The sequence below is a fragment of the Nipponia nippon genome, unplaced genomic scaffold (assembly GCF_047370975.1).
Source record: "Nipponia nippon isolate SJK-2023a ecotype South Korea unplaced genomic scaffold, ASM4737097v1 scaffold_5, whole genome shotgun sequence".
Taxonomy (NCBI): domain Eukaryota; kingdom Metazoa; phylum Chordata; class Aves; order Pelecaniformes; family Threskiornithidae; genus Nipponia; species Nipponia nippon.
Window position 1 is genome coordinate 98335577 of NW_028262369.1, and position 21420 is coordinate 98356996.

General features: G+C 48.4%; 1 protein-coding gene across 3 annotated transcripts in view; it reads left to right on the top strand.

Moving 5' to 3' along the window:
• Positions 1-19455, top strand: part of LYPD6 (LY6/PLAUR domain containing 6) — a 40041-nt gene extending 20586 nt beyond the window's left edge. For all 3 annotated transcript variants that reach the window (XM_087731099.1, XM_087731100.1, XM_087731101.1), the window contains exons 2-5: positions 6049-6209; positions 7731-7829; positions 14384-14514; positions 15563-19455. In XM_087731099.1, coding sequence (XP_087587225.1) covers positions 6092-6209; positions 7731-7829; positions 14384-14514; positions 15563-15766 — 552 coding nt within the window. In that variant the 5' untranslated portion in view covers positions 6049-6091 and the 3' untranslated portion in view covers positions 15767-19455. The remainder of the gene's footprint in view (positions 1-6048; positions 6210-7730; positions 7830-14383; positions 14515-15562) is intronic.
• The last annotated feature ends 1965 nt before the right edge of the window (positions 19456-21420 follow it).

Consider the following 21420-nt stretch of genomic DNA (forward strand, 5'->3'; position numbering starts at 1 on the left):
CTGAAATACTCACGTGAAATGTATCTGCTTCATCTTTCCTCTGTGTTTGTCTGAAGCCGAACTATCCTCTGGGGATGCATGAACGTGAGTGAGATTTTACTACAACTCATTAAAAGATGAGGGGTTTGTACAGGTCCTAAGAAAAGTTAAGCTTTCACTAGTCAGACTGAGAATGTAAATAGTACAGGTTGAAAATAGAAGCAATGTGGGACTTCTAAAATAATCTTGAAATCGCATCTTGTTAAAGATTAAATTGCATCCGAGGGAAGATAGCGTGAGAGGGAACATATTGTACCCCCCTTCACTTCCCCGGGACGTGGGCTTTTAGCTCAATGAACTACAGGCTTTGCAATTAGCAGCAAGGCGATTAGATCGTCCACATTTCTGGGAGTAATTTGTGCACTAATTGTGTTTTATTGTTTAATTACTCTGGTTTACTGTAATTGAGGAGAGGTAGCGAACGCCTTTGCAAGAGCTCTTCCAGGTTCCTTAGGCAGAAGTTGCATGTGCTTTACTACATCCCGTATTATCAGGAGGGTAACGTGTATTTAACCATTCCCAGGGCCAAACTGCAAAGAGAATTCTCTAAATGGCAAGTGGAAAGAAGCTGGATTTGAAGGCAATTCAAATGAATTCCAATTTTTATTCAAAACTTTTCTGATGTCTTTGGTAGGAACCACAGGTGGGAAATAAACAGAATAGACAAAAAAAAAAAGAGGTTAATAATTCAGCAGGATAAGGATGGAGGGGGAAAATTGCAATTAGAGCTGGGAAAGTTGCAAATAGTCTCTGGGATTGCTGTCCAGGATCCTGCGCAGCTGGTAGATGGGAAGACTTCCATTGCAATTTGGATTTGTCTTTGGACAGCGATGACATTGCACAGATAGGGATTTGGGGGTTAGTTTTTGAAGCTCTAGAGAGATGCAAATGAATACATATATTACAGTTTCCATAGTGGAAACTCCAACCTGTAGCTTTATGTGGACTGGAAGAAAGGCAGGAGGAAATGTAAAGAACAGTGAATTAAGTCTTGCAGTCATTGAGAAAGTCACACTGGTGACGTGCATAAGGAGGAGCTACCGTTGGGTAGACTTTGCATCCAGGGACAAATCTTCCAGCATTGCCATGCTGGTTGTAGCTCCTTGACTTGGTTTATCACTGATGAACAATCATCATAACCTAGTCGAAGGATGGTCCAGCTGGCCTTGCATGGGGTAACTTGCAAGAGCAAATTACTTGTGCTGTTGTTTCTGCAGTTTCTAACAGATGTTGCTGCTTTGGCTTGCTGTGTTTGATACTTCAGGGCTGATATGTCTGCTGCCTGCTGAGAGGGAGCTTTTATTTGCTTCTAGTATTTTATCTTTCTGAAAGAAGCACTGCTTTAGGGTGCTCTGAGATGGAGGCTCTTCCAAGTGAAGAGGTAAGAGGAAATGTCTTCAAGATGAAATGAGGTAGTAAGCTGTCAAACTTGGAGATGTGGCCCAGACAGCGAGGAGGAGATGTAGGAGGAAGGTGGAGCCGAGATGTCAGCAGAAGCATCAAGCTCCTGTGAGACTGGGCAACCTCCACCTGCATCAGACGTCCAGGGAGAGCAGGGCAATGCTTCATCTCCCGCGGGAGGGAGGTGGAGGGGCACTGACCACCGCAGCATGTGCCGTACTCGCACAAGGAGGAGAACCGCAGAAACACCCACAAACCAGGAATTCCTTCACGCCTGGCTTTGGCCAAATGGTTGTACGGGAAGATTTCATGTCTGACTTTTTTTTTTTTTTTTCTCTTCTGAAATGCTGCAACACTTGCTGCAACCTTGCAGCCTGGCAGCAGCCCAGCTCATGACCATCAGTGAAGACCAGCTAGCAGGTATCTACTGAGCTTGTGAGAGGGACAGGAGGGACAAATACATCCTCACAAATAACCGTCCTCTCCGACAATGTGTCTCCCCCAGAACCGGAGGTCTGACGTTTGGCAGTGCCTCTGCTCGATGGCTCCCCGGCCCTTCCTTGGAGGATCGGGACCTTCCATTGTCCCCGGCGCTGGTGACAGCGAGGACGACATGTTGCCACCCTAATGTGACCTGACAAATGGGCAATTGGGCTGCTGCATAGGGAATTTAATGGTTAATTTCCATAGCGCCGTGTCAGGGCAAAGGGCAGGAAGAAGTAATCCTGCTGCAGAGCGGGGATGGGGATGCCTTTCCGTCTGAAAGGTGCTAGTGAAGCTGGAAAGATTGAGTTAACTAGGATTCCTGTGTCAGGGCCCAAGACCTTTTATAAACAGACTGTATGATCTAAATACCATGTGACTATTTCCCCTAACTACAAGCCGGTATCAAACGCAGAGTGGCCCATGCCATTTTCTATTAGGTTGGTGCGTGCACACTGCTATGCACGAGAGGCTACTACATCTGGAAAGCAGCCGAGTTAATTGAGAAGGGAAAAATGCGTGCCCGTACACTGGAGAACAAGTCTGTTCTGCGAGCAGCAGTTTAGCACTGTAGTAGCTGATACGGCAGCAATCACTGTTTGAAAAAAAATATTTTTGTACAACGTTTGGCGGTTTTGGCTGAAAGCCGTACGCTAAAAGGGGCTTGTGAGGAAAAGAAAGTCTCCATGCCCTTGATGAAGCTTCTTGGGGCTTGTAGGCTTCACAAAGAGAAGCCGTCTTTGCAGAAAAATGTCATTTTGGATGGTTTTGGGGAAAAAAGTGTAACTGAAAACAATGTTTTGTCAAATGTCTACAGGTTTTAAGACAGTGAATCCATACATATATACACCCTTCCTTTAAAAACAAAAAAGCAATTACATTTTATTTTTTGGTATGGGGTAAAACCAGAGAGAATGAGTGTGCTCACAGAATTACTGTGTGCACAGTAATTGCTGAATATGTTTGATTTTATTCAAAACAGTTCTTGATATTCCACTCTCTGTGAAATATCAGTATTACCTCAAACATCAACAAATATTTTCTCAATCGGTTGTAGGATATTTGTACATGTATTTTGCCTGCTGTGAAAGACAGAACTATGTGTACCCATATGTACATACTCAAAATATTTGTGAAATATTGGGTATTCAGGTTTCTGACAGTAAGTACTTCTATCTACGCAGAAGCATCTATTTTTATACGATCTGCATGGGTATGAAATGACCAGGTAGAACATGCTTGCTGTGAAGAGCAGTGACTATAACGTGGTGGCAGGTGTTTTGTTCAATAAATACTTTCTACTTCAGTAACTGCCATAGTTCAAAACAGCGGCCAGGCTGGCCTTGCTCTGGTCTGCTCAGGATTGTTTTGTAACACAGAGGGGTTTTTTTAATTTTAATTCCTTACCTTTAATTAAATCTGTTTCAAACATATAAAATAGAGGTGGGGAAGTGAATTCTCTATGTTCATTTGTGCTTCTTGCAGCTCATTAGAAGTGGTGGTGGCCATTAAGCTACTTGTAATTTCAAGAGGCGCAATGTGAGTATTTTTAGTGTGCAGCTGGAGGATTTCTGCCGCCCTTTCAGGCAGGACTAAGCCACTTGTCTTCTGAATCTGACGACGAGGCAAGTGCTAACAGCTACACACAGACATTTGGAGATGGGCTGAATAAGCAAGCGGTCCCATAAAAGGGAGTGTGTATGATAGAGGAAAAACTGGTGTCCTCAATGGGAAGACTTTGACCAGTAGAATAGAAGTGCTTTTTGTGATGAAGGTGAGAAAACGCAACAAATCCATTTCTTATTATTCTTGGGAGGAATTCTCACCGTTATTTTAATCTTGCTGTGTTTTAACTTAAAATATTGCTATTTGTCCTTTTTGTTGGTAGCATATGTTAATCGCAGGTTGCTGCTGAGAGTTTCTGCAGAGCTATGAGAAGCTCCGCTCTTTGGGATGGGGGTCCTAATGTTTTTTGCACTATATCGCAGGATTGCTGCTGAGACCGTGTGAACTGACGGAGTTTCACTGCAAACTACTGATTTCTTGAAATGAATAATGGGGCTTGTAAAATCTGCCTTGTTTTGTGTGGGATAAAAAATAACCCAAAAATCCCTCTCTCCTCCAAACCTTCATTATCTTAACAGTATGAATATTAAGCAATTTCCAGATGTGAAACCCAGTTGCCGTTGAGTGGCTCTGGTCAAGCAGTGAGCAGAGAGGCTGATGTGTGTGCGGTGATGGACAGGTCTCCTCTTGGGTAGGAAAGGAGAGATTCAGCTCAGGAGTCCAAAGACATCTTGTTTCCTCATGCTGGGCATCGCCTGTGACTTGGGTTACGTACAGATACGTGCTCCAGGCTGGAGCGTGTCTACCCCGTTGCTTATGCAGCTGATGACTCCTGTTGTCCGCAGCTCAGGACCATCAGGACATCGTCGGCATTTGGCCAGCTCAGCTCCAGGTCCGTCTGTATTTAGCCACGAGGAACTAAAAAATGAGAATAGCCCTAAATCCACGCACGTGCCCCGCTCCCTCGCCCAGGTGGGCTCCAGCTGGCTTTGCTGGGCGCTCTTCCTCCAGGCCCCGCAGAGAGCCGCCGGTCCCATCCCTTTCATCTTTCACGCGGCTGGGAGAGGTTTGTTTTATTTCCTTTCTGCTTCTAATCAGGATTTCATTTTCCCCTGGCTGATACGCATCTGTGGAGTAAACCCAATGGAAATTGGCATTTCCCTCTTCGTAAGGTTAAACCAACAAAGTTGAATGTACCACACTGTGTTATCTGTTTCCCTCACTATTTTTATAGATTTCATGGTGTTTTAATAAGAGGGCTGTTTTCAGATAAGAGCCAAGGATAAGGACAGCTCCCCTGACGGCCATCGTGCCGCTAGTCCTGCGTGGGTCTCTGCTGCAAGACAAACATTTGGAGGCAGAGGTGGAAGGTGACATCCCCGTCCTGGAACATCTTTCCTGAAAAAAAAAAAAAACAAACAAAAAAACAACCAAAAAATTTATTTATTAAATAATAGCTACCACACTTTGAAAGCTGCTTAGGAAATAGCTGGGTATTGCAGATCTCTTGGTCAGTCTGAGTGGAAAAACCCCCAACCCTGTGTGTGCTGGAGGGATGCCAGCGGCCAGGGGAAACGGGTGGCTCCTGCCTGCCTCGGCAGCCACGTCCTCTTGGGGCTTTCCTGTCCGGTTGGTTTCCGAGGCACGTTTTAAGCATTTTTAAGGAATTGTAATAATAGGAGCTGTGTATTTAACAATGCGTTAGCATTGTCTGCTCCTGGAGGGCTCCCCACAGCCTGGGCGCAGGGATTGGGATGCTCTTGAAAGCTGCTGGGTTTTGGGATGTCTCCATGAGTGGTACCGCAGCGGGTGTTTGTTTCTGCTTAAATTAGTTCCCTTCATTCAGGGATGTGGGAAAAATACTCTGCATCGTTTGTCACAGAGGGAATAAAACCCTTTGGAGCACGGATGAGGAAAATGCAATAATCACTTTATGTTATTAACAGCAGCCAGCTGAGGTTAGAGACAACCTGCAGCAGCTGGAGCTCCTTGCCTTTCCTGAGAGATGTGGAAAGTAACGCGGAGCTTCTGGTTTGCCAAAAAGGTGCATTTTAGAAGGGTGTGAGCCTGTGTTGGAGTGTGGGTGTGGGAGACCCGTCGCTGCTCCCCCTCCTGTCCTCCTGACAGGTTTCCAGCTGCCCTGTTTACTTTTTTCCCAGCCTAATTCTGCAATTTTCAATTATTCTCTAAAAGAAGCAGTTAAATCCCGTCGCAGTGCAGTCTCCAATGGCTTTATCCACATCCTACTGAGGTTTTTGAAAACCAGTCGCTGACCGGTTAAATCATAAATGGTGACAAACCCGACCGCCTTTCCCCTCGCTCCCATTCGCAGCTCTCTGGCTGGGAGCAGGTTTGCCAGAGTCCTTTTCCCCGGCGGTGCCGAGGATGCCACTGAAGCCGAGCCAAAGTAACGGCACTGCTGCCTGCCCCCGCGGAAGGGCAGCTGAAGGTTCATGGGAGCGTCACGGGTTTGGTGAGGTTGGGTTGCTGGGGGCCGAGGTGGTGGCCGGGCTCCTCGCGGGTTTCCTCTGCTCACCCTTGTTCTCTGCTATTGCCCAGGTGAGGTTTTTTGGCCGCCGCATGAGTACGGCTTCGCCCGGCGATGGCCTCGCAGCCCACGCCGGCGTGGGTGCTGCTGCTCAGCCTGCTGGCCGGCTGCCTGCCAGCCGCGCAGCCCAGGGACTTCACCGTGAAGGACATCGTCTACCTCCACCCTTCCAGTAAGCCACCTTTGCGCGGGCTGCAAAGCCACGGCTGGCTGCGGCGGGGGGGGGGGGGGTAAGGACGAGGGGGAACGTGTGTTAAGGCAGCAGAAACATCGGGGTTGAGCTGAGTGCTGAGCAAAGATTAAATAAATATCCCCAGTATTCATAAAACTAGCTGATATAAAACCAGACCGTTGCTTCTCAAAGGGATTAAAGGACAGATAGGCTTACAGGCAGTTGCTGAGTGTGTCAGGAGCTTTTTGTTCACTGTTTTCTGTTCCTCAATAATCTCTCTGGCCATAAGGCCAAGCCCCATGGCCAAGTGGTTTGCCTGAGCACATCGATAGCTGTGAGCACGGGTCAAACGCAACCATTTGCAGCTGTGGCACCAACCGCTCCTGACTTTATTTTGGTAACTCTCTGAAACAATGCTGTAGCAGCGTTATGCATCTGCAGATGCACTAGTCTGTTCACTTTATCAGATACAAGCTTATTTAATTAGAGAAGGAGAGCAGTTGCAGAGCTGTGCCTGCCATCTACTCCCAAAGAAAACTCACCGCCTTTCCGAATTTGGCTGAAAAATGTATAGTCTGTACAAGCAAGACGAAATTCCTATTTTATGCCGTAACCACGACCTGCTAGAGGTCCAGGGTGAGAGGGATGAATTTAATGAGTGCTGTTGTGTTGTCCCACCCCACGCTGTTCCTTGAGGGCAGCGCCGGCCCCACCGGAGGTGCTCCCAGGTGACATGCTGGCCCTTACCCAGAGGAGCCTGGGGAGACAAGCAGTGAACACCTCCTGCTTCACCTCTCCTACCTGAACGGGGTCTGGCCCAGAGCCGGTGGGCAAGGGGAGGAGGTGGGGAGGAGGGAGAGGCGAGATGTGGCCTGCGGGGCTGCGGAGGTTCAGCTTACTTCGACCCATGGAGATAAATGTGACCCGTTCACTATTTGGCTTCTGAGAAGGTGGCAGCATCTTGAAGATGTATTGAATGTGCTACAGAAGCCCTGCCAGGAGACCACTTAAGACGTTAGGCTCTTCGTTTGGCAAGATAAATTAGGACAGAGTCTGCTGTTAAAAACTGGAGGTTGATCAAATTGATTTTTCTTTCCTTTGGGGACACCAGCCTGCCTTCAAATGGGGTAGCTCATTTCCTCGGTGGGACCGCTTCCAGAAGTATTTTAATCCGTCTGATATTTTGTTATCAGCCCTGATAAAGTAGCAGTGTTGGATGTGAGCTCTGATACCAAGAGAATAAGTACTCCTTGCTCACACTAACTCCCTTTGAAGTCCGCAGTGGGCAGTTTTGCTAGGTAAATGCGGTTGAACTGAGTCCTTATTGTATGTGTATGTGCCTTTCCTGCATTGCTAGTGGTGATAGGATTTTTACGAATCAAGACCAACTTGATGAAGGTGACAGGTATACTTGTAGAAAGATATGTCTAAAGAGAACAAATGTTGCTGTGTGCCTCTGAAAAGCATAGTAGAACCGGATTAATTGGCTCATGTTAACTGAATATCGTCTGTTCCTTTCAGCCACGCCGTATCCTCATGGATTTAAGTGTTTCACCTGTGAAAAGGCAGCAGATAATTACGAATGCAACCGATGGGCTCCGGATGTCTATTGTCCCAGAGGTAACCAGCTGCGCGCTAGCGTTTAATTTAAACCCACCTTACGGCAACCGCTCGCTGTCCCCACCGCAGGGACAGCACCGAGCCCCCGTTATTCCTTACGCATACTTGGATGCTGGTGATTGCTGCTCCTGCTTGTAAGCCTACTTGACAAGAAAGATGTGTAAGCGATACGAGTAATCCTTTAAGCTTTTCTGTCTCTTTGCGGTGGATGAAGTGTAGGACTTTCATCTGCTTCCCGTACTCCTCTAGCTCAGCTGGAAATTAAATCGGGCTGACATTTATTTAAGGGTTGTATTTCTCCTACTGGGGAGTACAGGACCGGTTCTTGCTTTGTTTGCCTCCCCTATGGCACAAGCCTATGCTTCAGGGCAGCCAAGGCTGCCTCTTTTCGGCTGGCATCAAGGTATTTTTAGTATTTTGGGCTCATAACTCCCATCAGAGTCTGAAGTTGGGAACAGCTCAGAAATACAGGGATACAGGCACCCGAGTAGCAGATCCAGGTATCAGTGAGACCCTCAGATCTCCCCCTCCCTTACTGCTTGTCTTTTTGAGACACTTAAAACAATTAAGATTGTCCACAGCCCCTGATGAAGCCCTGGACACAGGCTGGACATGGACTGTGTCCTCACCAGTGTCCTCACCAGTGTGGGAACCACATGTAGGCAGGAGGCAGCCGTCGCGGCCGGGCGGGCAGAGGGATGCTGCCAGGGCTCACCGTTCCCCTGGTGCTTTCTGTAGGCTCGGCAGCGCTGTTCAGCATCTATCCGGAATGTCTGTGGTCTGTTGTGGGACAAGTGCCCTCAGAAAATATTTATTTTGGAAAGAGAAAGACCATAACCTGCACTGCAGGGGTGAACCAGCTGCATTTGCAGCCTGTGTCGGAGCGCATTAGCTGTCTGGGAATTTATTTGCTTTGAGCTCAAATCATCACAACGTCAACAACAATAAAAGAGATCAGGCTGGCTGGCATCAGAGGAGACCAACGTTCACAGACGCTCCCTGCTTTGACAGGAGTAGGAGGTATTTAAATGACTAAGGACAGTGTTACCCGCAGATCGCTGTGCAAGGGCAGAGGTGTGACTCCAAGGTTTGCCTTTAGTAAGAACCAGCAGAAATTACTTGACCCCAAAAAAAAGGCTAATCTGGAAAGAGAAGTTAGTGGCTGTTCAGGGGAGGGGAAAACCATGCTTTGGTGCGTCTGTAACTCATCAGCTGTGGTCAGCCAGACCAGAGCTGCTAGTTACGGTCACTGGCCCTCCTGCCTTCTGGTACAAACTCTTTGTGAAGTAAGGATGGGGTGTAGGCCATGAATCATAGAATTGTTAAGGTTGGAAAAGACCCTTAAGATCATTGAGTCCAACCGTTAACCCAGCACTGCCAAACCCACCACTAAACCATGTCCTCGAGCACCACGTCTACCCGTCTTCTAAATACCTCCAGGGATGGAGACTCAGCCCCTGCCCTGGGCAGCCTGGGCCAGGGCCTGACAGCCCTTTCCGTGAAGAAATTTTTCCTAATATCCAACCCAAACCTGCCCTGGCGCAGCTTGAGGCCGTTCCCTCTCGTCCCATCGCTTGTTCCTGGGGAGAAGAGACCGACCCCCCCGGCTCCAGCCTCCTTTCAGGCAGTTGCAGAGAGCGATGAGGGCTCCCCTCAGCCTCCTCTTCTCCAGGCTGAGCCCCCCCAGCTCCCCCAGCCGCTCCTCCCCAGCCTTGGGCTCCAGCCCCTGCCCCAGCCTCGCTGCCCTGCTCTGGCCACGCTCCAGCCCCTCCATGGCCGCCTTGGGGTGAGGGGCCCAGCGCTGAGCACAGCATTCGAGGGGCGGCCTCACCAGTGCCCAGCACAGGGGCACCATCACCTCCCTGCTCCTGCTGGCCACACTGTTCCTGATACAAGCCAGGATGCCGTTGGCCCTCTTGGCCACCTGAGCACACTGCTGGCTCATGTTCAGGCAGCTGTGAACCAAATGAGAAGGAGCTAGCTGGAAAGGGGAGTCTTATCTTTAATCTTCAGAACAGAGGACTTCTTATCTCCTTAAAACAGAGGGATTCGATAATGCTTTACGCCAGGCAGAGTGTGTTAGTGCCCAGACTGCCCTGACATGGTGTGCCTTGGGGCTGGAGCACGGCATGGACACCCAGCCCCTTGCTGCCGGCTTTTGGGCGAGAGCAGGGCCTCCACTGCTGGGTCAGCACGCATGGTGTTTCAGATGATTGGGAAAGGGGATGGGCACTGTGGCTTAAATGCTCTGTGCTTATTCTGTGCAGTGGAAGCAAAGCAGATAATGTCATTGCTCCCCACTCTGCAGAAATCGGCCGTTGCTTCGGGATGCCTCATCACCGATGGCTTTTGTTGGCGTCTCTTGGCTTTACATCCAATACACTTCCACATCAGAAAGCTTTTATTAAGCCAGCTTTTTTCTTTGCTGCTTTAATTTTCAAATGTGATTTCGAGTTCGTGTAAGGAAGCTGCAGAAATGCAGCCTCAGGTTTGAGGCGGGACTCCAGGCGTGCTCTGGGGGCTGGGGTTATCTGCTCAGGTAATGACCTTATCTCCAGGAGCCAGAGGGGTACCCTTATGGCGTTGCCTCCCTTGCTGCAGCGATCCGAACCCTTGTTAGTTTGCTTGGGTTAAGTGGTGGGAGAAAATGAGAAAACTCCATCCTGCTATTTGCTATTACTATTTTTTTTTTTAAAGACAGAATGCTATTAAAACCGAGCTAAACAAAATATTTTTCATTAACGATAATGTAGGACTTAAAGGGAACCACATTTTGTGTGTAACAAAATTCATTGTAATGGAGAGTAAAAATGTGAATCCTTGTATAGAACAGAGATTAGAAAAAGCATTTCCTAGAAGGCAGGCCTCCTGCTGTGCATTAACCTTGGTTTCTGTTATTTATTAGCTTCAGCTCAAGCAGAAACTGTGTTAGTGATCTAATTTGTATGGAAATACTGCACTCAAAATACTCCCAGTACTCTATTTTTGGATGGCCTGTGGGAGAGTTGACACCTTGATGATGGCCACCACCACCACGGTGATGTTCCAGAAAGTGCTGTTAGAGGCTGCGGTTTGGGAAACGGGCTCTCAAAAGTCAACGTGCGACTCTGGGCCCTTTGAAATACCAGATTCAGTGTCTCCCTACCCACTCCTGGCAGGTCGAGACTGGGGCTGCCTGTCATATATAGGTGTTTGGAGATACCTCGCTGCTGAAGCACGTCATGCAGTTCCACCAGAGGAAGGAAAAATGCAAAAGACGACGTGATGGTGTTACCTGTCATGCTGGGGGTGTTAATCGACAGCCCTGAAAATCCCCCAAATAATAATCTCATGTAGAGCAACAACCTCATTTTCACGTACTTTTGTGATGGAATGTGTTGCTGGACAGCCTGCATATTACACCACGATCAGCCTGCCTCTCAAGTGCCTTTAAAGGCACTCTGGAACTGCAAAACTTAGGAAATATAAATCCATGCTTTTTTGATACAATACTACTGAGGCCCGTCCTTACCCTGTGGCCATACTGCTGCCTGGCTTGGGCACCACCGTACTTAGAAGCCTCAACTTTCATGCTGCAATGTCTTATTTGAATCACTCTAAATTTCTCTCATATTTTTGGTAAAATTTTTATAGCGTTGGGCCCATGTTCTTCACAGGCTCAGCTTGGAGTTCCTCCTCCATCCCTCTGGCAGGCAGCCTCCCTATCTGCAGAGCAGTCGTTACGGCTTAGACGTGATGTTCCCCACCTCTGCTTTGCTCTGCGCTCTCCCAGTGCTCTCTGGCCCAATCCTTTTCATAGCGCCTGTCCTCGTTACACTTAGCCTGCTCTGAGAAGAGAGGCAGACCAGAATGCAGTGCAAAAGTTAATATTAATTTGAGTCTGTGGATTTTGTTGCTTATTGTGGACTTACACCGTAGCTGCAGCCCTGCCTTGCAGGAGATGATAGCTATCAGTGATGGCTGTGCGAGCAGAGCATGCTTGGTCCCTCTGTGCAGGGGAAAATACGTATCTCCAAGATGATTGCACAATATTTTCTAAAAACACACTTGGAAGAAAGAACGAAACAGCCTTAAAAGAGTTATCAGGTGCTAGAAGCTGTACTTGTTCCATCTGGGACCTGTCAAGGGCCAGCTCCGCTGCACAGAGCCATTGCAGGAGAAATAAAGCTCCAGCGACGCACGCCCAGAGTTGCTGGGGAATGGCATTTCCAGGCAAGGTCCTGGGAGAAGCTCCAGGGAGTGCTCCCCTTGGGGTAAAACTGTGAGCTTCACCCCTTAGTGCAGGAGAGCCGGGAAAAAAGGCATTGAAAGCCGTGTGTTGCTGCCCTGGCCGGTTTGAAGGAAGACAGCACACCAAGCACCTCCAGCCTCCGGTGATAAGTTAAGTCTCTTTGCTGTGGATATCCCACTTGAGTTAAGAGCAGGTCAAAGATATGACAGATGTCTGAGGGGTTTTATTGCCTAACGAGTAACGTGTTCAGTCGGCAATCTCGCTCGGCTGCTGCCGAATGCCTAAAACATGAGAAGTATGCAGGGCTTTGCCTATCAGAGATGAGGGCTGAACAGGAATGTTCACTTTAAATTAATTACACTCCTTTTTTTTCCCCTGTGAAAGCAACAATTTTATTAACAATAAGGTTGATAAATAAGAAGCAAGGTATAATTTAGAGAAGTAGTATGTAATGTCATGCTTCCTGTGTTGAAAATCTGGTGTTTTCATCTTGGAGTGCTAGGAAGGGGAACAGCACCTTCAACTTCCCTCTGATGACTAAAGCATGAAATAAACCCAAATTTCTCTATCCCTGAGGATAACCAGGGACCATGACGCTGACTTGGGTGGAAGTGTCAATCTGCTGGATCTGGTTGGATTGTTGGGCCAGAGCCAACTGTATGAGATTCAACAAAGCTCAGGGCCGGGTCCTGCACTTGGGGCACACCAACCCCAGGCACCGCTGCAGGCGTGGGGAGGAGCGGCCGGGAGCTGCCCGGTGGGAAAGGGCCTGGGGGTGTTGGTCAACAGCTGCCTGAACACAAGCCAGCAGTGTGCCCAGGTGGCCAAGAGGGCCAACGGCATCCTGGCTTGTGTCAGGAACAGTGTGGCCAGCAGGAGCAGGGAGGTGATGGTGCCCCTGTGCTGGGCACTGGTGAGGCCGCCCCTCGAATGCTGTGCTCAGCGCTGGGCCCCTCACCCCAAGGCGGCCATGGAGGGGCTGGAGCGTGGCCAGAGCAGGGCAGCGAGGCTGGGGCAGGGGCTGGAGCCCAAGGCTGGGGAGGAGCGGCTGGGGGAGCTGGGGGGGCTCAGCCTGGAGAAGAGGAGGCTGAGGGGAGCCCTCATCGCTCTCTGCAGCTGCCTGAAAGGAGGCTGGAGCCGGGGGGTTTGGTCTCTTCTCCCCAGGAACAAGCGATGGGACGAGAGGGAACGGCCTCAAGCTGCGCCAGGGCAGGTTTGGGTTGGATATTAGGAAAAATTTCTTCACGGAAAGGGCTGTCAGGCCCTGGCCCAGGCTGCCCAGGGCAGGGGCTGAGTCCCCATCCCTGGGGGTATTTAAAAGCCAGGGAGACATGGTGCTCGAGGACATGGTTTAGTGGTGGGCTTGGCAGTGCTGGGTTAACAGTTGGACTCAATGATCTTAAGGGTCTTTTCCAACCTTAACAATTCTATGATTCTATGATTCTATTAAGCACAGCGTTTGTCAGTCATCCTGCTTTGAATTTTCTGTGTGTTTTGCAAGTGTCACCAGAGGAGTAGCTTTAAAAAGGAGGAGGAGGAGGAGGATGGTCTCCCTTGGGGACAAGGGATCATCCCACAGGAGAAGCGTGCAGAAGATGTGATGGGAATACCGGGGACAGTCCATTTCATGGTGCCTTTTCCAAAGACTGGGAAACTGAGAAATACAAAAAATCCTCCCACCTTTTCTGTCAGTCTTTTGGCATTATTTTATAGATGATAAAACTGAGGGACAGAGAGGGTGAAGGATCTTCTCTGGGCTATGCAGGAGCCGTGGGAGAGCCGGGATCAGAGCGTGAGCAGCGAGGACAGCTTGCGTGAGCCGATAGGATATAGGGAAAGGTGTCTCCGATGTGTAATGCTTTTAGTTCTACAGAATTAATGGTTGTACATGGAGCTAGAAAAAAATAAATTAAACCTATACAAATGAAAGTACATTAGCTTCAGACATAAACAGGTATTGTGAATGTTTTCGTAAAGACAATTCATATAAAACTAAGAGTGCACAAGATTTGGGCTGTTTATCTGAACTTCCCTCTGTAACTTAGTCAATGTATGTTTCTTTATCTGTAGATAAAACAAACTATTGGAAACAAATCTCCGTGTTCCAGAGTGCTTTGAGACCTCGGGTTTGCACCAGAGCTTGGGGTGTGGGTGTGTGTATTTAGTGACATTTATCTATTGCAATAAATACATCAAAATTCTGTTTTTTAAAAATCCCAAGATCTGGAAAAAAAAATCTAAGACTTCTTTCCTATTTCTTCCTATCTGTAGACTATCACAAAACTTGAATTTGACAGGTAAACACATTTTTCTGTCTTTCTAGGTACGAGATACTGCTTTAGCCAACACATGATGAAAGTTACTGGAGAAAGCGTATCCGTCACCAAACGCTGTGTACCATTAGAGGACTGTCTGTCCACGGGATGCACCTATGTAAAGCATGAAGAATACAAGGTAAAGGACAAAAATTGCCTTTTTCTCATATGAAAACTGAGCAGAATCGTTCTGGCCTCCACCAGAAGTCTGACTGGTTCAGTGGGTAAATCAGCATCGTCAAAAATGAAATTTTGCTTCTTAACGAGCCCCAGCTCATTTCCTTTTGTTACAAAGGAATAAAGTCTCCCAGAACAAAAGAATAATCTCTTCAAATAACTCTCCTGCCAGCAGCTCAGGGGAGCAACCGCTCCCTTCTGGCTGAGTGCTTTGCCTGCAGTACTGCACCGTGTTTGCTCCCCTCCACTCTGTGACGGATGCTCACTGACCACCTCATGGTTTTCTTACCGAAACGGGTAGGGGAAAGCCCCAAAACCTTCGGAGCAGACGATTTATATCTGAATCAAACAGTTATTTATTATAGATTTGTCTGAAGGTCAACAGTTCACCTTTTTGAACTTCTCCAACAGGTTAAAATAGAAGAGCCTTCTGAGCCGCCAGGCACCCTGCAGCCCCATCTCTGATTTGCACATAATTTTATGCTCTCTTGGCCTCGGGTGCGTTAGTCTGGCTGCTCTAAATCTCTGTGCCCTGGCAGGGAACTGGCCCTTCCCAGCCCTGAGAAGGCAGAGCTGCATGTCCGTATGGGCTGACATGGGAATTGTCTATCACTCCGGTGCCTGCACGCTAGGTAATAGGCAACAAAAACCCCCTAGATGAATAAATACTGATTTCTTTGAGTTCTGGCTTGTGAGCTCTACTGCAACCGAACAGCATTGGTTTTCATCAGTTTACTTTTTTGGGGTAGAAAACAACCTCTTCAAAATGGATATGTCCTCCTTGCACCAACCAACGTACTGTTCCTGTACAGGTGAAGTTGTTCTCCATGTAGATGGATTTAAAAAAATGAGGGGCAAAAAAAACAAAGGAAAAAAAGGGGGGGGGGAAGGGGGGAAAAATCAGACTGGCCCCTGTGCTCTTTTGCAAATGTCATATTATTTCCCCTACATCTTTACTCAATGGCAGTGGTTTTTTTCAAATAACCAAGTTAGAACCCGGTTGCTTTCAGATCTGCACCTCCTGCTGCGAAGGAAGCATCTGCAACTTGCCGCTACCGAGGAACACAACAGACGCCGTATTCACAACCCTCTCCCCCCTCAACAAAACACAGAGACTTTCACATCCCGCCCTGCTGACAACGGCGTGTCTCTGGTTGGGGTTGATGTCACAGCATTGGGTCACGCTGCCGCGCGTGGCAGGTCCGGACAGCTGAGCTGGGTGAGAACATCTGCATGAACGTTCAACCTCTCCCTGCGGAGCCTGCGCTTGGGAGTTGTCTTTGAAAGACTGGTTTTCCTCCTGATTGCTTGTTAATGATGAACTGGTGAGCCTGGGATGTAGACGCATTTGAAGGGGGTAAAACCATCACGTGTTTCTCTACTGGTTTCTGAAGAAACTCATGCAAAATATTGCCCGAACCCATGGCTGAGACTGATGCATATGCTTTTCTTAATGTCTGTCTTTTCTCCATGAAGAAACATTATTTAAAACTACTCTATTGCTGCGAGCTGCTCGTATCATCACTTACTTATTTGAAACTTTCATGTTCTAATTTGTCAGAGCACTAACTCCGGTGCCTCGTTAACCTGTTTCGAGAACATAGGGTAAATAATAGACAGTCAGTATGTCTTTGCAGTCTCCCCACATCTCCCGCTCCTCTCGGGGAGGGCAGGGTTTTGCAGCAAGGCAGCAGTAGCTGGAAGGGATGAGGTCAAGGGAGCAGCAGCAGCTTGGATCAGGCCAGCATCGCACATAGATGCTTCCTCTGAGGTTGCCCACCAGCAGCATGAAGAGCCACCCCCGTAGCAACACACACTGGGACATGCAGAAGATCACTTTGGTTTATAAACCGAACCAGAAAACCTCTAAAAGCTCTGTTGTTGAAGTGTATTAGAGGGGGAGGTGGCTGTGCGGTCCATGACCCTCTCTTGAGAGGAGGAAGGCGCATGGAGAGCTCATGGGTGTCCAGGTTGAGATGCTGGTGCCTGCCGAGCCGGGTTTTGGGGCTTTACGTGTTCTCATGTTTTGGCACCCAGTCCTACAGCATGAGAGAGACTTGATCCTGAATAGCTTCTGTTATTTTATTTAATGCACTCCCACTATGGAGTATGGACTATTACTAGCTACAGCTGTATTTTGGTGACCCGCGTTGCTTGTTTTGCTCAGAAATCATGTATGCAATATTTATTTTTGTATGTTGAGTAGGATCTAAAGTGTTTAGAAGATTCTTAATACTGATATTGCCAGGGAAAATGATAGTTTTGCGAGTGGGTAAGCCTGTAATATATAATTTATCGTAAATATATATATATATAATGTTTTGCATCACTACTGAAAAAGAATCATCAGCTTTGTTTTGCAGGGTCAGTGATAAAAGCAGGGTGTCCATGGACTTGTTTTGAAGTTAAACCAAACTTTTTTGTAATTAATTTTTTGTTTGGTTGTTCGTTTTCTTGGTTTTTGTTTTGTTTTGTTTTTTTTAAAAAAAAACCACTATAATCATAAATTGTTCTTTTATGAGTTAATTTGTGGCTAGTCGTGCTCCAGGGTAACTTGTGCTTTATCAAGTTACAGTGCGCTTATGCTCCGAGGTGGTATCCTTTGGTGAGTTAAAGGCAGATGAAGGAAGCCAATGCTGGAATCCCAATGGTTTGTAAACACCTTCAGCGCTTTGAAAGGGCTCCTGGAGGGTACCAGCAAGCCCTCATCGAGCAGCATCTGTGTTGGATACCATTAACAGCTGGAAAACTGCAGACCTGCGCATGCAGGGTGCTGTCTTGAGTTCTGTGGCTTTTGGAGTGAACCCTGCTTGCACTCCGGGGAGTTTTGTTGGAGGCAAAGGAGGAGGAGAACCGAGAGCAGCGCTCCCGATTTAGTTTCAGGTGATTTCTCTGGGGAAGAAAAGCACTCTGGAAGCCTCGGTGTGTTTGCTGAGTGATGTTTTTTTAAAATGTATATATACTACATTGTGAAAACTGAACTTTGAACACTGTTTCTTTCCTTTTTTTAACATTTTATATAAGACTAACCTTTTTGGGGGAAGGCTGGCTGACCTCACTCGCAGCCACGCCTTGCATTTTGATGTCCTTTCAGCTCTCCTGTGACTTGCTCACAGGTTGCTAGTATTAAGAGGGTAGTTGCAATCTGCTATTTTATGCAAGTTAGGTGTATCTCTGGAGACCCCGAAAAAATCCACCCTGCAGTCTTTATAAAGCCTGTTGCCCTTCTCTGCAAGCTTTCTTGAGCAGACAAAGCCCAGTGCTGATTCACAGGCACTTACTCTGGAGGGGTTGGGGGAGAATGAGGTGGAGGGTGTTATGACTTCTCCCTCAACAATTTAAATATTTATTTATTATTATATTATTATCCTCCAAAAAGGAAGAGTTTAAGTCTGGAAGGACCTCGCTCAGCTGCTCTCCTGGAGCAGGGGTTAAACATTGGCCGAGCATTTTGGCAGCCCTGTTGTGTAGGAGCAGGGCCAGATCCAGGACACGTGCTTTGAGAACATGTTGGAAAGCCAGCATGATGTGGAAGCATGGGAATCTGGGAACGCTCGGGAACGTCTTGCTTACCTGTTCAGCTGAGGTGGGCTCGTGGCTCGGGCCATATTGCCCGTGGCCAGCAGTAGCACCTCGTGCGGAGCTCCCTGCCGCCTCAGGGCTCACGTGCTGGTGGTGGCAGCTCAGCTGGACGCTTTAAGGGTTCATATTTTTATTTTGGGCCTTGCTAAACACGTGCATTTAGGAGTCAGTCAATAAGATACCTAACCAGCAGCAAGAAGCAGAAGTTACCTCCTGACCTGAGCTGACTGCCTTGGACAATAGCTTACAGTCAGGTTCTGCCTGCGTCTTCTGGCTTCTCTGTATGTCATCTCCCTCTATTTTCCATATATTTTGCAGTTTCCTTGTTAATTAACAGAACTCACCAAGCCTAACCTGTGGTACAGTAACTCTGAGGTAGATATGTGTAACTGCCTGGGCTGAGCTGCAGGAATGGCTGCATTTCTTCGTAAGGTGTTGCACTTTTAGGACCACTACCGCCACATGAAAGGTGTGGTGCCTGCAGTGAGACGACGGGGGCTCCAGCGCTAGCTGGCTCGTCGTGTGCACTAACAGACAGGATCTTCATACTGTGTTCAGGTGGACCTGCACCAGACCAGAGACCTTTTTGGGGACCTGGTAGCGCTCTCTACCCACAAAGACTGGGATGCCACCGATCAAATTTAGTTATCGGCATTGCAGAGGTATTAAGCCAAGATAGTTACTTCTAATCCCTTTGTAGTCAGTGGAGGAAGAAGTGGTATTTTAGGGGCTGAGGTGGATGGTTAAATTGTCTCAGCTCAGGCACATGATGGACGAGCCTAGGAAAAGTGGCTTAAATACTACATCCCACCTGGGGTACCCAGCTGCCAGCCACGCCGTTATGCCAAGACCAGTGCTTTGCAAATACCTGAGCAGGAGCCACTCCTAAGCACATCACCAGCTTTGCTCTGACCGTGACTTTGCTGCAGGAGGAGAAAGTCCCGGTTCTTGTGCTGTGCTGGTCCCTCGCCCCCTCTGGTGTGCCACAGTTGTGCTCTTCCCAAGGGACCCGAGCGCTGTCCAGCTGAGCTGCTACCTCCGGCTCTGCTACGAGGATTATGGACATGAAGCTTAAAAGAGCAAATTAAGGTGACTGAGAGCAAGCGGGGAACCCGCACAGGATCCTCCCTGTACCAGCAGGTCCGTGTGCCCGGGCTGCCCGCGGAGCTGTTGGGGGTTTTTATTTAAGCACATAAATTCTGAGCTGCACTGTATTTATTTTTAGGCTCTGTATATGTGATATTGCTTTTAAATGTCTAATTTTTTAACTCCTGTAAATGCTGTACATTTGTACAAATAAATGTTTTAAATATTCAGATGACATGAGGTGTCTGATAACAATGTACAACTGCTGTCACCAGCCCTGTGCTTTGGTACGGTGCCACCCCCTGCGCTGGGACACTGCAGGCTGCTTCCCTGTCCCCTTTTCCTTCCTCTGATGTCCTGTTAGCAAAAAAAAGAGCTGAGCTGTATTCAGAGCATTTTGTTTTTACTCCACCTGTAGTTAATAAATCTTCCCCACAGTTTCCTCCTGTTGAACTCCCATGGTTATTTGTTACAAACTGCTTTATATTGGGTACTGAATAAACTAAGTCTGAGGAGGTTCCTGTTTAATTTGTGACCCCTGAATCTTCCTTCCCTCGCCTGCTCTGGGAAAGCTTTACCTTTTCCGTAATTGTGCTGTCACACTAATTTAGTCCCAGCGTGTTCTGGAGCTTTTCATGCAGTTATTTCTAATTTCCACTCCTGAAACCAACAATTACTTGGATGTAAACAACTTCATGTAGCTAGTGAAAGGTTTCAGGCTAAGTTATTTGTGGATAACGTGAAGCTGGAGGCAGCCCACAGTGTTTCTGCACAGCCCCAAATCCCACATCCTTAAGTTGAATAAATCATAGAATCGTTAAGGTTGGAAAAGACCCTTAAGATCATCGAGTCCAACCGTTAACCCAGCACTGCCAAGCCCACCACTAAACCATGTCCCTAAGCACCACATCTACCCGGCTTTTAAATCCCTCCAGGGATGGGGACTCAGCCCCTGCCCTGGGCAGCCTGGGCCAGGGCCTGACAGCCCTTTCCGTGAAGAAATTTTTCCTAATATCCAACCCAAACCTGCCCTGGCGCAGCTTGAGGCCGTTCCCTCTCATCCCATCGCTTGTTCCTGGGGAGAAGAGACCGACCCCCCCGGCTCCAGCCTCCTTTCAGGCAGCTGCAGAGAGCGATGAGGGCTCCCCTCAGCCTCCTCTTCTCCAGGCTGAGCCCCCCCAGCTCCCTCAGCCGCTCCTCCCCAGCCTTGGGCTCCAGCCCCTGCCCCAGCCTCGCTGCCCTGCTCTGGCCACGCTCCAGCCCCTCCATGGCCGCCTTGGGGTGAGGGGCCCAGCGCTGAGCACAGCATTCGAGGGGCGGCCTCACCAGTGCCCAGCACAGGGGCACCATCACCTCCCTGCTCCTGCTGGCCACACTGTTCCTGACACAAGCCAGGATGCCATTGGCCCTCTTGGCCACCTGGGCACACTGCTGGCTTGTGTTCAGGCAGCTGTTGACCAACACCCCCAGGTCCTTTCCCACCGGGCAGCTCCCAGCCGCTCCTCCCCACGCCTGCAGCGGTGCCTGGGGTTGTTGTGCCCCAAGTGCAGGACCCGGCCCTGAGCCTTGTTGACCCCCATACAGCTGGCCCTGGCCCATCGACCCAGCCTGGCCAGGTCCTAATGCAATTTACAGTAGCACAGTTAACTACAGTACATGGACTTCCAGCTCCTGAACTTCCCCTTAGTCCTAAAATAGGTTTCTCTCGGTGGTTCGGTGTTTGGTGCACCTTTGGCTTACAAACACATCTCTGTTATCCCGTTTCAAACAGGTGCCTCTGGAAACACCAGTCCCTGCTCAAGGTCAGGAACAGGATCACCCCAGGGCACGCAGCCTTGCAGCACTTCTCTAGCTCGCTGCTGAATGACTGATTTTCTGCATTACAGCACAGTGAGCTGAAGGCAGATGTTAGTTAGCAAATGCTTTGCTTTCATTTCTGCAAAACAGTTGAATTCATTTTCAGTGAAGACAATTCATCTTGATTGCATAGCTCTTTTCCTCCCCTTAAACACCACTAGACACAGCCTTTGCCTGCTTTCTTGGGCAAATCATCAAGCAGCCCGGCGTAGCTTTCAGCAACCCAGTTTATGCAAAACCCATCCAGCAGCAAGGCAGCCACAGCGATGCTGAACCTCCTGTTTGCAGTCACTGTAATTCCTAACAACACTTTTTTTGAGACCCAGAACCTCGTCTCCATTTG